General features: G+C 40.5%; 1 protein-coding gene across 3 annotated transcripts in view; it reads right to left on the bottom strand.

Moving 5' to 3' along the window:
• Positions 1-17,325, bottom strand: part of GLT1D1 (glycosyltransferase 1 domain containing 1) — a 190,066-nt gene extending 172,741 nt beyond the window's left edge. The window contains exons 1-3 of one of the 3 annotated variants that reach the window (XM_089653721.1): positions 17,086-17,325; positions 13,431-13,589; positions 1,030-1,178 (exon numbers count right to left, since the gene is read on the bottom strand). Coding sequence is in view for 1 of the 3 variants with exons in the window: in XM_089653720.1 (XP_089509846.1) it covers positions 1,030-1,178; positions 17,086-17,153 (217 nt within the window). In the remaining 2 variants the exon portion in view is untranslated. The remainder of the gene's footprint in view (positions 1-1,029; positions 1,179-13,430; positions 13,590-17,085) is intronic. The other 2 variants (XM_089653722.1, XM_089653720.1) reach the window with 2 other exon arrangements.
• Between the last annotated feature and the right edge of the window lie 256 nt (positions 17,326-17,581).

Genomic DNA, 17,581 nt, shown 5'->3' with positions numbered 1-17,581 from the left:
AGTGAACAATAACCTTCCATTATATATGTTAATAGAAGCAGCCCTGCAAAATATGACAGAGTGTGGTCTAAATGGCTATCTGACCCAACCATGGCATCACTGAGATTGCTTGACGTTTTGCTGTAACAGAGTTTTCTACTGATTTCTTACATTTCAATTTAACAAAGCCGCCTAAAAGTATCTCCCACAACCAGGCTGTGGGGTTATAGCAAACCTTTTACACAACCATGATGTACCCAGCATATTAAGCCACACCTTAATAATATCAATGCTATCTAGGTGCCTGATTTGTATTTATGCTACATTACCTAAATTGCCCCCCTGCATGGGTAGCACTTCAATGCCTTTTTATTATGTTTTGTTTTTTTTGTGCTATACTTTTCTCCAATAGTGTTATACAAGAGAAAACCTCAATAAACAAATAAAAAAAAAAAAAAAGCATTTTTTGCTGACCTGATCCTCTGCAGCCTCTTCTCCCCTGCACTCCGATAGTTGAATGCCTCTGACATCACATCATGACTGATGTAGGGCCATAGCCCTGCATTGGGCATGGGACCCCTGAGGAATGGTCCACTGCTGGAGCACCGTTTGTCATGGGAGTGTAGGATCAGGTAAGTAAAACTGCTTTTACCATCCTCTAGGCTAAACTATTGTCCTGTTTACTGTAATCATTGAAAGTGAAAGTAAAAGAAAATCCTAAATGCTGGGTTGTCGCCAGAAAGGTAATAGTGGGGATATCTTCTAATGAGGACACTAGTTCTGGTGACCTGGGGGCCCCCACAGAATTACATTAATTTGCATGGATCTCCTCTCAATTCCTGTTTGGCTTTTGGACAGGAAGTGAAGGCAAATCTCCACAATGAGACACAGATGGCAAAAAAAAATATGACAGGGGTTATAACCTTCCCTCACTCAATCCAAAATGAAAAAAGAAGAAGTTTTGCCTTTAGTTCTACTTTAAATGCATATAAAAATTTAAACCAAGTATTACTTTGCTTCTAGCAAGTAAATATAACTGCAGTATGTTACCAAGCAATAATTTTCCAGCTTTGTACAAATGGATGATCAGCCCAGCATCAAACTTCTTCTGGGAAATAAGTTTTGCCACTTCTAATGGGCACTCCAAACCAGCAGCGTCTCGGAGGTCACATTCATGTCCTGCAGCTTCAAGGTGACTCCTGAATGGCAAAGAAGACAAATAATATCACAACTTACACAGCTATAAGGCTCCATTCAATATAGTGCGATTTCAGACCTTGAGTCATTCAGAATCACAGGACAGAAAAAATTACATTGTTTTCAATGATCACATCAATTCAGCTCAGCATGGGGCGATTTTGGAAAAGGTTCTTGTACTACTTTGGTGCGTTTCCAGCATGATTTTGGCCCCACAGAGCATGCAAACCACTTCAAAGTTGCACTACATAATCGCACTGAAAGTCAGATCAACATAGAATTGCAGCTGTACGAACCTAGCCTAAGGCAAGGTTTAGCACCCTTAAGGCCATGCCAGCATCCTTTGATGCAGTCACAGTGTCGTGAAAATGATATCCCGTGTCATATTTGGCATGGCAATGCTGGCACCATTTAAGTGAATAGGTGCCACATTCCCATTTAAAATCACAGTTTGGCCATAAAATCCCCAAAAAACATTCAGGAGCAAGCAGTATTGCCTCATGAATGTTTTACAGCTGCTACTTAAAGTGGTTCTAAAGGTTTAAGGTTTTTTTTAACTACAGGCATTCTATGCATGAAGGTAAAAAACATTCTGTGTGCAGCAGCCCCCTCAGACCCCCTTAATACTTACCTGAACCTCATTGTGATCCAGCGATGTGCATAAGAGCAGCAGCTCTCCCGGTACTCTCCCTCCTCATTGGCTGAGACACCAGCAGGAGCCACTGGCTCCCACTACTGTCAATCACAGCCAATGTCATTAGTTCAAATCTCAACCACGGCGCCACCTGCCTGGAGTTTGCATGTTCTTCTTGTGCCTGCGTGGGTTTCCTCTGGGTACTCCGGTTTCCTCCCACACTCCAAAGACCTGCTGCTAGGTTAATTGCCTCCTGTCTAAAATTGGCCCTAGTAAGTGTATGTATGAATGTGAGTTAGGGACCTTAGATTGTACACTTCTTGAGGGTTGGGGACTGATGTGAATGCTATATATATATATATATATATATATATGTGTAAACCGCTGCGTAAATTGATGTACCTGTAATAAATAATACATAAATAAAGAGCCAATAAGGAGGGGGGGTGGGGTTGAGCAGCGCTCCATGTGTGAATGGACAAATTGAGCTTCAGCTTGGGAGGGAGCATCCTTAAGACTGGGAACTGAGGGGAGAGAGAACTGCAGATTAACACAGTGCTGGATCAAATGAGGGTTCAGGTAAAAGAAAGTAAGTGTGTGTGTGTGTGTTATGGGGGGGGACACTGATGTCTAAACATTTTTACCTTAATGCAAGGAATGCATTATGGTAAAAAAATGTTTATGCTTTATAACCACATTCTATCACTACATACTGTACATCCAAACGTACAAACAAAAATAGGTAACCACAAAATTCATAAGGCATAATATACAAAACAAATCTGTGTCTTTTAAGATGTTAAATAAAATAAGTTTACATAATGTGCTTTTACGTATGCTTGTGGAAGAAATAAATCACAACAAACACTTACTGTACGTACAAAAACCTACAGGATCTAAACACAACCTTCTGCTAACGTACTGTGCTGTATTTAATAAAAGTAGACTTACTGAACGCACTCTTATCGCTCATAGAAAAGAAAAGTTACTCTGTACAGGTACACATAAATTATCGTAAAATAACAGATTTGCAAAAAATTTCAAAATAATCTAGCTATTTATTAAATCGGAACTAAACCCCCCTATTGTTTTCAGCCAAGGAAGCTGCCATCTTAGTTCATCACAGAATCTTGCCTGTTTTTAACGCAGTGCCGTCTTGAGAGTCCAAAGATCACGGGCATCCAATATTGTATTTCGGCCCTGTCCCTTGTGCACAGAGATTTCTTCAGATTCTTGGAAACTTCTGATGATATTATGTACTGTAGATGATATATTTGAGGTCTTTGCAAATTTACATTGAGGCACATTATTCTGAAATTGACTGACAATTTTTAGATGCAGCTTTTCACAGATAGATGAACCTCTGACATCTTTACTTCTGAGACAGCCTGACTCTCTAAGATGCTCTTATTATATCCAGTCATGTTACTGATCTATTGTCATTTAACCTAATTAGTTGCAAAATGTTCTTTCAGCTCCTCTTTGTTAGTATCACTTACTTTGCCGGCTTTTTGTTGCCCTGTCCCAACTTTTTTGAATCATGTTGCTGCCATCAATTTCAAAATAACCTTATATTTTTCTTAAAATAGTAAATTTTCTCATTCTAAACATCTGATATGTATACATTAGTGTAGCGCTCTAAGAAATGTCATAAAAACCATAAAAAATAAAAAAATAAAAAATATTAAATCAAATGTGACCAGTGCTGTAATCTCCACAGTGCTCTTATGCCACTAATAGCACTAGAAACGGACAAACCCAACAATATCAGAATATGCAGTATACAGTATATATTAAATGTGACAAGTGCTGAAATCTTCTCAGTGCTCTAGTAATACTGAGTAAAAAATAAAAAGATAAAAAATAAGATAAAAGTGATAGTGTCACTCCAAACGATAAATAAATCAAATAGGTAACAGGTGACAGTGCCACTTCAACTTCATTCAATGTCCAATTTTCCTTATTCGCATTCTTCTATTTAAAGTGTTCTTGATAACCATGCATAGTGTGTATAGGTAGTGCCACACGTGAACCAACACACTCTTATCCACTTTGGCTGAAATGCCTGCTCACCTCCTTCCTGCGACCCCAAGGGGCCCACAAGCCTTTAGGATCACCCTGGATCCTCAGGATTCCTGGTAATGGCACCTTCCTGATATTCCTCCTATCAGGTCTCCTCCACTCCTTCACTGCTATGCCTCCCAGATTCCTCACCACCGGTTGTCTGTAAGCTCTCTCTCACAAAGACAGTGAGTAGAAAAACAGATCCTCCATTGTGTAGTATTTTCCAATCAAATAGGGTTTATTAATAAATAGTAGTAACAGGTGACTTACATTCTGTTTGCACAGTCCCAATGTATTCCTCTCAGGGTAAAACTGCAACCTCTTAGTAATGACTTCCTGATAACCAGGAAAATGGCGTCCCACACCGGAAGTGCGACACTCCGGATACCGGAAGTAGCGTCTATGTTTTGCCTACGCGTTACGTCACGTACCTCGTGACTTCTTCTGGGTATCGCTATGGAGACGCTGCCTCCTTTTATATAGTGCGGTGGAGCCAACTATCCCGCCCTTTAATCCCGTTCTAATTGCGGCCGCCATTTTCTTGGAGACTATTTAGCAGAGACATGCCTAGTAATCCTCTGCTAGTACAATAAATCCTCTTGTAAATCATAGGATCGCAAACTAACACATATAAAGGCTATCTACTACAGACTAGCCCCTATATCGCATATCTAATACAACTAACTTTAATAATATTACATAATTAAAAATCCATAAGGAGTATATAATAAAATTATATATATACAAAAATATATATATATAAAGAATTAAAGAGACACCCATTAAACTAAATGGGAGACCCATAATGCACCCTGGTCTCTCTATCCTATACAATGCCCAGCTCTATATTAAAGGGTAACTCCTCTACTAAAAACTAAAAAATCATAAAAAATGCATAAAAACGGTAGAATTAGTAAAGAACAACTCTCTCTACATATCCTAGATAAGTGAAATAAGATGTGAGTACATACTGATGCAAAATATAATAAAACCTTAAAATAGACATAAAAATAAATATGCACAGTATACTCCTATCACTACACAACTAATCAAAAGTACATACGGACTACCTGAGTATGCAGTAACCCCATAATTTACAATAAAAAATCAGTAACAGTCATAGCTTAAAAACTCGACAATCTAATTAGTTTAATAATCATTAATAAAGGAATTAAGATCAAACTCTACATTTAGGCCTCTTGGGACTAGCGTTCTCATGTCATGTATCCAGCGTGACTCCGCTTGGCTAAGTTGTTTAATCTTGTTACTGCCTCTCCAGTGCTTTCTATATTTCTCTATACCCCAAAACTGCATTTTGGTGGGGTCCTTATTATGACACTTAGAGAAATGTTTTGAGACATTATGCTTTGGGAATCCCTTTATAATATTTCTAACATGTTCCCCTATCCTCTTCCAAAGCGGTCTTTTAGTCCTCCCAATATATTGGTAACCGCACTCGCACTGTAAGCAGTATACCACTCCCATAGCTAGTGCTGATGTCACATCACTCTATACCATTATAGGGCATGATGATGCCATGAAAGCAGTGGATTGGGGACTTAGAGAATATAGTGGTTTGACATGGACCCAAAGGAAATATCTATTAGAATGTCTGGATTTTTCCCTTGATCACAACTATTTCTGGTATAGTGGTACATATTACAAACAAATAAGGGGTGTGGCTATGGGGGCACGATACGCACCAAGTGTGGCAAATATTTTCATGTCATGTTGGGAAGAAATGGAAGTATTTAATAACCGTCCAGAAGAGTTGAAAGTTTACAAAAGGTTCATCGATGACGTTATATTAATATGGGAAGGAGAGGAAAAATCATTAGTGAGGTTTTTGGATAAACTTAATGTGAATAATAAAAATATCAAGTTTACATGGGAACACAGTAAGGACCAGATCAACTTCCTGGATATTAATATAGCAATAGTAGAAGGCAAATTCATCACGAAAACATTCTTTAAAAACGTTGATAGAAATGGATATATTCCAATTGGAAGTTGCCATTATCCGCCCTGGCTGTACAATATTCCAAAAGGGCAGATGGTAAGAATCAGGAGAAATTGTACAAAATATGAGGATTACCTGGAACAAGCAGAAGGACTGGCAACTAGATTTATAGAAAAGGGTTACTCAGAAAGTATGATAACACAAAAAATTAAAGAGGTAGGTAATATGGACAGAGATTTACTCCTGGGAGAAAAAAAGAGAGAAGCAACCCAGGAGGATAATATACCTATTATTATGGACTTTAATGTCCATCACAAAAAAATTGAGTCGATATTCAATAAACATTGGAATATCCTGAAGTTGGACCCTATGTTAACAACAATACTACCAGAACATCCCAGGTTTATCTATCGAAAAGCCTCTACTATTAAATCCAGAGTGGTTAAAAGTGTATTGGACCCCCCACAAATGAATAAAGTAACCTTTCTGAATGAAGAAGGTTTTTACCCATGTAAAAAGTGTGTAGGATGTAGGACCACGAAAAGTGGTAGACGGAAAAAGTTTTTAGTTAATACTACTGGACAGGAACACAATATTAAAGACTTCATCACGTGTAAAACTATGGGAGTGGTATACTGCTTACAGTGCGAGTGCGGTTACCAATATATTGGGAGGACTAAAAGACCGCTTTGGAAGAGGATAGGGGAACATGTTAGAAATATTATAAAGGGATTCCCAAAGCATAATGTCTCAAAACATTTCTCTAAGTGTCATAATAAGGACCCCACCAAAATGCAGTTTTGGGGTATAGAGAAATATAGAAAGCACTGGAGAGGCAGTAACAAGATTAAACAACTTAGCCAAGCGGAGTCACGCTGGATACATGACATGAGAACGCTAGTCCCAAGAGGCCTAAATGTAGAGTTTGATCTTAATTCCTTTATTAATGATTATTAAACTAATTAGATTGTCGAGTTTTTAAGCTATGACTGTTACTGATTTTTTATTGTAAATTATGGGGTTACTGCATACTCAGGTAGTCCGTATGTACTTTTGATTAGTTGTGTAGTGATAGGAGTATACTGTGCATATTTATTTTTATGTCTATTTTAAGGTTTTATTATATTTTGCATCAGTATGTACTCACATCTTATTTCACTTATCTAGGATATGTAGAGAGAGTTGTTCTTTACTAATTCTACCGTTTTTATGCATTTTTTATGATTTTTTAGTTTTTAGTAGAGGAGTTACCCTTTAATATAGAGCTGGGCATTGTATAGGATAGAGAGACCAGGGTGCATTATGGGTCTCCCATTTAGTTTAATGGGTGTCTCTTTAATTCTTTATATATATATATTTTTGTATATATATAATTTTATTATATACTCCTTATGGATTTTTAATTATGTAATATTATTAAAGTTAGTTGTATTAGATATGCGATATAGGGGCTAGTCTGTAGTAGATAGCCTTTATATGTGTTAGTTTGCGATCCTATGATTTACAAGAGGATTTATTGTACTAGCAGAGGATTACTAGGCATGTCTCTGCTAAATAGTCTCCAAGAAAATGGCGGCCGCAATTAGAACGGGATTAAAGGGCGGGATAGTTGGCTCCACCGCACTATATAAAAGGAGGCAGCGTCTCCATAGCGATACCCAGAAGAAGTCACGAGGTACGTGACGTAACGCGTAGGCAAAACATAGACGCTACTTCCGGTATCCGGAGTGTCGCACTTCCGGTGTGGGACGCCATTTTCCTGGTTATCAGGAAGTCATTACTAAGAGGTTGCAGTTTTACCCTGAGAGGAATACATTGGGACTGTGCAAACAGAATGTAAGTCACCTGTTACTACTATTTATTAATAAACCCTATTTGATTGGAAAATACTACACAATGGAGGATCTGTTTTTCTACTCACTGTCTTTGTGAGAGAGAGCTTACAGACAACCGGTGGTGAGGAATCTGGGAGGCATAGCAGTGAAGGAGTGGAGGAGACCTGATAGGAGGAATATCAGGAAGGTGCCATTACCAGGAATCCTGAGGATCCAGGGTGATCCTAAAGGCTTGTGGGCCCCTTGGGGTCGCAGGAAGGAGGTGAGCAGGCATTTCAGCCAAAGTGGATAAGAGTGTGTTGGTTCACGTGTGGCACTACCTATACACACTATGCATGGTTATCAAGAACACTTTAAATAGAAGAATGCGAATAAGGAAAATTGGACATTGAATGAAGTTGAAGTGGCACTGTCACCTGTTACCTATTTGATTTATTTATCGTTTGGAGTGACACTATCACTTTTATCTTATTTTTTATCTTTTTATTTTTTACTCAGTATTACTAGAGCACTGAGAAGATTTCAGCACTTGTCACATTTAATATATACTGTATACTGCATATTCTGATATTGTTGGGTTTGTCCGTTTCTAGTGCTATTAGTGGCATAAGAGCACTGTGGAGATTACAGCACTGGTCACATTTGATTTAATATTTTTTATTTTTTTATTTTTTATGGTTTTTATGACATTTCTTAGAGCGCTACACTAATGTATACAGATTTTTACACTGATTAGGTTATTGGTTGGAGTGTCAGCAGCTTACTTATTAGGAGGGGGAACTATCCATAGAAGCGCAGGAGGATCTATAATCATAAACATCTGATATGTTGTCTATTTTCTATTGTGAATAAAATATGGCTTTATGAGATTTGCAAATAATTTTTGAAAAAGGGGTTGTATTTAACCTCTTCACGCCGGTTGAACACAAATGTGCGGCCTCCTGGCATCTGGGCCTAGGATCCCCTTATAAATATGAGGGTGATTCACCACGACGCTATCCTGACGAAGCTATGAGAGGCGCAGCGTAACGCATAGATGTGACATAGCAACATGGTGATGCACTTCCGGCCCGCGCCATCTTGGCACACCAGAGAACTCTCAGTACACCCATGTGAGGTGATACTAAACGCACTGTATTTTCTGCTGAAATGTGAGTGTGCACTTGGCGGTTTTTCTTATATTAAATGTGTCATACAGTTTTACACTATGGAGGATCTTTTGCGTTCTTATTCCATGACCTCCATAACCTCATGAGTATATAAATGTATATACACTGGTACTGGTTATATTTCTATAGCGCTACACCATTAACATATTAAGGCCACACATTTGCGTTCTATTAAAAAAGAACATATGTGCTGAGAGTGCGCGCCCTGCGCGCTCCCAGCAAACATGTCCGGTACTCACGAAAAGGTCCCGAGCTCCTCTTTCGATCAGGACCTTTCCCTATCATGTGACCGCCGTGACATGCTGTCACATGACCCTAAGCCTCGCCTCTCGGCTTCTGAAACCCTTAAAGGGCCAGGAGGAACCGGCGTGAAGGGGTTAAGGGGCTGGGGGGGGGCTGACATTGAAAGGTTTTTTACCTTAATGCAGATAATGCATTAAGGTACAAAAAATACCTTTGCAACCACTTTAACAAATATACAGTGATGTGAAAGAGTATTTCCCCCTTTCCTGATTTTTTTTTCCAAATTTGTCACACTTAACCGCTTCCTGTCTGCCCATTGCCTATAGATGGTGGAGAGGAAGCTTTGCCGATGCAGGCTAACGTACCTGTCAGCCCACATTGGTGTCTCCTGCGCAGCTCGCAGAGCTGGTGATTGGGATGTCACCCGGACACAGCGGATCACATTACTATGTATCCGGGGCAATCACATGACTAATCACAGCAATCACAAAGTAAACACTAAAAGTGAAAGTAAAGATTGGTTCTTTGCTCTCACTGTGAGTGCAGAGAGAAATGATGCAGCAGCCTGTGACTGTACAGCAGCTTGTCAGGCTTCATGTAGACTCACAAACTGCTGTGTGAGCCACTCCAGTGTCCCAGATCACTGGCCATTGAGAGTCAATAATATACATGCAACCAGCCCCCGTCACCTGTCCCAGAGCTCACAATAACATGGCCATACACCATACCAATATCCTGATCACCGCCATATCCCTTTCCTACACCATGATCACCGTCATATGCTATACAAGCGTCCTGATCACCGACATATGCCATACCAGCAACCTGATCACCGCCATGCACCAGACCAGCACCATGATTACCGCCATACCAGCATCCTGAACACCCCATACGCCATATCAGTATCCGGATCACTGCCATGCCCCACAGCAGCATCCTTATCACCCCATATGCCATACTTGTATCCTGATCACTGCCATACTTCATATCAGCATCCTGATCACCATCATACCCCATACCAGCATCCTAATCAACACCATATCCTATATCAGCATCCTGATCACCGCCATACTCTATACCAGCATCCTGATCACCACCATACCCCATATCAGCATCCTGATCACCACCATACCCCATATCAGCATCTTGATCACTGGCATACCCAATACCAGCGTCCCGATCACCCCATACCAACGTCCAGATCACTACCATATGTCACATCAGCGTCCGGCATTCTAGGGTCTCAACTGATCAATTTTCAAATATATATCCCATAGTTTGTAGACTCTATAGATTTCACACTAACTAAATAAATATACACTGTTTTTAGTTAATTTTCCCCAAAAAATTTATGCAGAACACATTTTGGTCTACATTTATAAAGAAAAATTATTTATTTGCAACATTTTATAACCAAAAACTAAGCAAAAAATTATTTATTTTCAAATATTTCTGTATTGTTTTATTTATATAGCAAAAAATAAAGAACCCAATGGTGATGAAGTACCAACAAAAGAAAACTCTGTCTCAAAAAATTATAATTTAATATGGGTACAGTGTTGCATGACTGAGCAATTGTCACTAAAAGTGTGATAGTGCTGAAAGCTGAAAATTGGCCTGGACTGGAATGGGGTGAAAGTCTCCTGACTTGAAGTGGTTAAATGATTCAATCAAATTTTAATATTATACAAAGATAGCTAGAGTAAATACAAAATGCAGTTTTATAATGATGATTTCATTTATTAAGGGAAAAAAGCTGACCAAACCTGCCCGACTCTATGTGAAAAAATAATCGCCCCTAAATCTAATGTATTGCTTTAATTCAACCATAATGGAGGGTTTTCGAGCATGAATGTTCTGTTTAAGGTCATGCCACAGCATCGCAATCAGATTTAAGTCTGGACTTTGACTAGGTCACTCCAAAACCTTCATTTTTTTTTCTTTTAGCCATTCAGAGGTAGACTTGCTGGTACACTTCAGATCATTGTCCTGCTACATAACCCAAGTGCACTTGAGCTTGAGGTCACAAACTGATGGCCAGATATTCTCCTTCATGATTTTCTGTTAGTGCGTAGAATTCATGGTTCCATTATTTATGGCAAGTCATCCAGGTCCTGAAGATGCAAAGCAGCCCCAGACCATCACACCACCATCACCATGTTTGACTATTGGTATGATGTTCTTTTTATGAAATGCTATGTTAGTTTTATGCCAGATGTAACGGGACCCATGCCTTTCAAAAAGTTCAACTTTGCCTCACCAGTCTATATAATATTTACCCAAAGGCCTTGGTGATAATCAAGATTTTTTTTGGTAAATGTGAGACGAGCTTTTGTGGGTTTTTTTGGTCAGCAGCGGATTTCACCTTGGAACTCTCCCATGGATGCCATTTTTGCACAGTCTCTTTTTATTGTTGAATCATGAACACTGACCTCTGATGAGGCAAAGTGAGGCCTGCAGTTCTTTAGATGTCATTCTGGTTTCTTTTATTACCTCCTGGATGAGTTGTTGTGCTCTTGGGAGTAAGTTTGGAAGGCTGGCCTCTCCTGAGAAGGTCCATCACTGTTCCAAGATTTCTTCATTTGCGGGTCATGGCTCTCACCGTGGTTTTCTGGAGTTTCAAAGCCTTGGAAATGGCTTTGTAACCCTTTTCAGACTGATACATGTCAAATACATGTCAATTACTTTGTTTTTCACCTGTTCTTGAATTTCTTTAGATCGCAGCATGATGTGTTGATTTCTTAGATCTTTTTAGCATATTTAATTTTGTCAGACAGCTACTATTTAAGTGATTTCTTGATTCAACAGGTCTGGCAGTAATCAGGCCTGGGTGTGGCAAGTGAAATTTAACTCAGCTTTCCAAAAAATATAGTTCATTCATGATTTAGCAAGGGGGGCAGGCAATCACTTCTTCACTTAAGGCCAAGCAGGTTTGGACAGCTTTTACCCTTAATAAACAAAATCATTTAAAAACTGCATTTTGTATAAATGTCCCCTGCAATAGAGAAGCTTTTATACTCGAGTGGCTTGAGTCTCCTTCTGTCCTACTATTCAGCATTCAACATTTCCGGTGGCTGCATTCCCAGCTGCACAATGTGGTTTCTTCCTCGGACTCCTAAGTCACTTGTGTGTCCTGTAGTGTTGTCCACGATAGTAGACACAGGTATCCAATACTTCCAGACATTTAGTACATTAAAAAGTCTTACATAGGCTACAGTATTGGAACAGAGATTTTCTTTAACTTCCAGTCACTGTAATGCTGCTGCAGGAAATAGAGAAGTGGCTGTTGCCAGGATAGAAATGCATGGACAGTAATAAAAACATCTATCAGAAGTTCCAACCCTGTCCTCTGCTACAAATGTTTTCTTGTGTTACTATGGGAGGGATTTTCCATTGATGTGAAGAAAGGTGACATCTCCCCAGAAGGGACACAGATTGCAAAAATAAATTTAAAAATGCTCTAGCATCAAACTAACAAAAATAAATCATCAACTGAAATCCTCCTTAAAAACTGACACTTCCAGGCATCTTGATCTCCTTGGTCACCTGCAAAGCTTAATGATTCTTTCTGCCAACCTTCATGTCACTACAGACCACAGCAGTGACATGGAGGTCAGGTGGAGGAACCACCAAGAGCTGTGGGGAACAATGAGTATCAACAGTTACGGAACTGTCAGTTTCTAAAGATGAATCCAGCAGTGGAATTCTTTTCATTGGAGCAGCATATGGCAATGCTGGCAGCAGGAAAAGGTGAAAGTGTAAATTCTTACAGGTATCATGTTTTGACACGATTTTCTTAGGCAAAGAATGCACAGTTGTAATACACAATACTCCACACTGCTGTATATCCAACCAACATCAAAAACTGCTTGTGTATTATCTATATACAACAGACAAACCAAAAAATAGTGCATGGTGCTAAAAATGTATACCAACTAACAGCTCAATTGTAATTTATAATTCACACAAAAAAAAAAATATATATACACTTAAAGAACCCAATAAAAAATTACCATGAATAGTGACAATAAAATTGAGTATAATAAAGTGAAAAATGTCTAAAAAGTGCTAATAACAATCAAATATCGAATCCTTATCATAAGTGAATAATTCTGTATTTGTCATTATACATAGCAACATTCAATTTCAAATATATAGAGATCAGTATAGCAATTTTCAGCTCCAATAAGGTCCTACATGTGAGCCACAAAGAAAAATGTGCTTTTACTCCAAGATGTCACTCACAGCCACACAGTGAAAACCCCCTTAATATGGTATACCCACCAAACCAGATGACCTTTATAGTGGTATTAAACCCAAAACCAACAATGTAATATATTGCAGCTTACCAATTATTAGATGAGGTGGCTGCATCAGTTTTCTTTTCTTAGGCTTTTGTTCCTCTGTTTTCACCCAGTGACCTGGCCAATAACACTCCTCATGTATTAGTGAGACACCACTCTGGATGAAGAAGCACAGGAGGTACAGCAGACAGTAGATTTGTCAGTCTGGGGGAAGGGGAGTGTTAGATGTACTAGCAGATTTGAATACATTAATAAACTGAAGCCAAACTCAAGCTCACACTTTACAGAAAACTGTTTTTTTTTCCTTTTGGAATAAAAGTTTTACATGAATAAATAAAAGCTGATCATTTTAAGCACCTCTGCCAGTGGTAAATGGTTTGTCTCATTGCTGTAAACTGATACATCTGGAAGAGAGCTTGTTTTTTCAAAAAATTACATACTGGTCAGATCACCTGGTGGGAATAGAAGAAAGAAAGCCTAAAAAAAGGAAACTAATGCAGCCATCATTGGTAAGCTACAATATAATAAATATATACTTTTGGTTTTAATACCACTTTAAGAAATGTCTGTAATACTTGCTGTCAGGAGAGAATTCCTTAGGTTATGGATGCATTAGAGATAAGGATTAATAATTTTATAATATTGTTTTGTAAAAGAATAGGAAAATAGTTGAAAAATCATTAATAAAACCTCTTCTGGAATATGCAGTTTAGTTTTGGGCACCAGTTCACAAAAAGAACATTGGGGAAATGGAGAAAGTACAGAGAAGGGCAACCAAACTGATGAGACATGGAGGAGCTCAGATATGAGGAAAGATTAGAGGAACTGAATTTATTCTCTCTTGAGAAGAGGAGATTAAGGGGGGATATGATCAACATGTATAACTACATAAGTAGTCTGTATTTCGAATCTGGTGTAGAGTCATTCAATTTAAGGACAAGGGATGCACTCTTTATGTTTGGAAGAAAAGAGGTTTAACCTCCTTATACAGAAAGGCTTCTTCACAGTAAGCCCTGGTTCACACTGATGCAGTGCGGAATTCGCAACGTTTTCAGTGTGAATTCCGCACCGCATCACAATCACATCCCGTTCACATGGACCAATGCAAGTGTGTATGTTAAGTTAACGACACCCCCCACATCGGTCCGCGATCCGATTCTAGTGCGGGCCAAAAATGGGTCCTGCACCTTCTTTTGCGGGGCGAATATAGCCATAAAAAATGGCTATATTCAAAATTTTTATGGTTGAACTGGATGGACTTTTGTCTTTTTTCAGCCAGGGTAACTATGTGACTAAAATGTATGGCCCGAATGGCACCGCATACAAATCGCATCTGATTTGTACAGGAATGCGGTGCGGTTCCTATGCACAGCACATGGGATTACCCGCACCTCATAAGTGTGAACCAGGGCTGAGAGCCATAAAAATGGAGACTAGACTCGCTTATGAACTAGTTCTGACCAGCTCAGTTGATTGTTTAAAAAAAATCTGGGTGCATTCCTGAATGTATAGAATATAACTAATAACATTTTTGGGTAATAACACCAGTGGTTGTTGATGTGGGACATATCTAATTGCCTTCGGGAATCAGGGAGGATTTGTTCCCCTGGTGGAGAAATTTAAACCACGCTGTAAAGGTTTTTTTTGCCTTCCTCTGGATCAGCTGTAGGTATAGGTTTCTGCATACAGAGGTTTCAATGTATTCATTCTGTTTTATTATGATGGTTGAAATAGGTGGACTTATTTTTAACCCAGGTAACTAAGCAGCTATATGTTTGCCTAGTCTATAGATCCATACAGTTCAGTAAAATATAGCATAAGCCTGACCCAGGGTATCAGAGTCACTGACCCTCAAAAAAGACTCTTGAGAGGTGAGCTCATCCTCACTGGGGTGCTATACAAATGAATGCATTTTAAGTGTCGGTTAACATATGTGGTTTGAACTGCAGCTAATCCGCATGAAATGTGAAATAACATTGCTTCCTGGAGTGCTTGTTCACATATGTCCGGTGCACTGGAAGCCTGGATTCAGTGCGGTTTGAAAAAGAGTCATGTTCGATTTAAAACATCATTATTTATTCCTTTTTAAAACAAAGGGACATTTTGCACAGACAGATGTTCAGAAACAATCAATAAAAAACAAAAACAGCCGGAAACGACTGATCTGTTCCCCTGTATGGAGTGAGGACACTGATCTGTCCCCTGTATAGGATGTGTGGGGTGAGGACACTGATCTGTCCCCTGTATAGGGTGTATGGGGTGAGGACACTGATCTGTCCCCTGTAGAGGATGTATGGGGTGAGGACACTGATCTGTCTATTGTATGGGATGTATGGGGTGTGGACACTGATCTGTCCCCTGTAGAGGATATGGGGGGTGAGGACACTGATCTGTCCCCTGTAGAGGATGTATGGGGTGAGGACACTGATCTGTCCAATGTAGAGGATGTATGGGGTGAGTACACTGATCTGTCCCCTGTAGAGGATGTATGGGGTGAGGACACTGATCTGTCCGCTGTATGGGATGTATGGAGTGAGGACACTGATCTGTCCCCTGTAGAGGATGTATGGGGTGAGGACACTGATCTGTCCCCTGTATGGGATGTATGGGGTGAGGACACTGATCTGTCCCCTGTATGGGATGTATGGAGTGAGGACACTGATCTGTCCCCTGTATGGGATGTATGGGGTGAGGACACTGATCTGTCCCCTGTATGGGATGTATGGGGTGAGGACACTGATCTGTCCCCTGTATGGGATGTATGGGGTGAGGACACTGATCTGTCCCCTGTATGGGATGAGGACACTGATCTGTCCCCTGTATGGGATGTATGGGGTGAGGACACTGATCTGTCCCCTGTATGGGATGTATGGGGTGAGGACACTGATCTGTCCCCTGTATGGGATGTATGGGGTGAGGACACTGATCTGTCCCCTGTATGGGATGTATGGGGTGAGGACACTGATCTGTCCCCTGTATGGGATGAGGACACTGATCTGTCCCCTGTAGATGATGTATGGGGTGAGGACACTGATCTGTCCCCTGTATGGGATGTATGGGGTGAGGACACTGATCTGTCCCCTGTAGAGGATGTATGGGGTGAGGACACTGATCTGTCCCCTGTATGGGATGTATGGGGTGAGGACACTGATCTGTCTATTGTATGGGATGTGTGGGGTGAGGACACTGATCTGTCCCCTGTATGGGATGTATGGAGTGAGGACACTGATCTGTCCCCTGTATGGGATGTATGGGGTGAGGACACTGATCTGTCCCCTGTATGGGATGTATGGGGTGAGGACACTGATCTGTCCCCTGTATGGGATGTATGGGGTGAGGACACTGATCTGTCCCCTGTAGAGGATGTATGGGGTGAGGACACTGATCTGTCCCCTGTAGAGGATGTATGGGGTGAGGACACTGATCTGTCCCCTGTATGGGATGTATGGGGTGAGGACACTGATCTGTCTATTGTATGGGATGTGTGGGGTGAGGACACTGATCTGTCCCCTGTATGGGATGTATGGAGTGAGGACACTGATCTGTCCCCTGTATGGGATGTATGGGGTGAGGACACTGACCTGTCCCCTGTATGGGATGAATGGGGTGAGGACACTGATCTGTCCCCTGTATGGGGTGAGGACACTATTCTGTCCCCTGTATGGGATGTATGGGGTGAAGACATTGTCGGTGATCTTACTTGATCCGGAGGGCTGTGGTGGAGTTCCCAGTGTGAGCTCTCAGAGGGGCCAGGAAGAGGATTCTCATAGCTGTCAGGCCGGCTCTGTGCTGTCACTGTCCCCTGTCAGTGTGCCACGTCTCCACTAGTGTCCGGAGCTGTAACATCTGCAGAATACACATGGGTGGGGTATGGGGAGGGGGACACCGGACACCTGCACACCGATCACACCCCTCTCTCTGCTCACAGATTGGCTCCGTTCTGTAATGTGTTCCCCCCAGAAACTCCACCCGGCCTCTAAGGTTCCTAGCTGCATCTTTCCCTATAGTGACCCAGGAGGTCTGTACATTGTCGCTAGGCTGCTGAGTATCGGGGGGGTTCAGAGCACACTGAGGGCTGTTGTACTGGGAGTTTATTATTCTATACAGGGTAAGGTCAGTGCTTGGCAACTGCATGTCAGACACTCCTATACAGTAGTCACCTAAATAAATATATATATATATACAGGTGAAACTCG

Source organism: Staurois parvus, unplaced genomic scaffold, assembly GCF_062004578.1.
Source record: "Staurois parvus isolate SC_StPar_1 unplaced genomic scaffold, SC_StPar_1.0 ptg000719l, whole genome shotgun sequence".
Classification (NCBI taxonomy): domain Eukaryota; kingdom Metazoa; phylum Chordata; class Amphibia; order Anura; family Ranidae; genus Staurois; species Staurois parvus.
The sequence above is the reverse complement of the archived record's forward strand: the minus strand, read 5'-3'. Positions and strand labels throughout refer to the sequence as shown.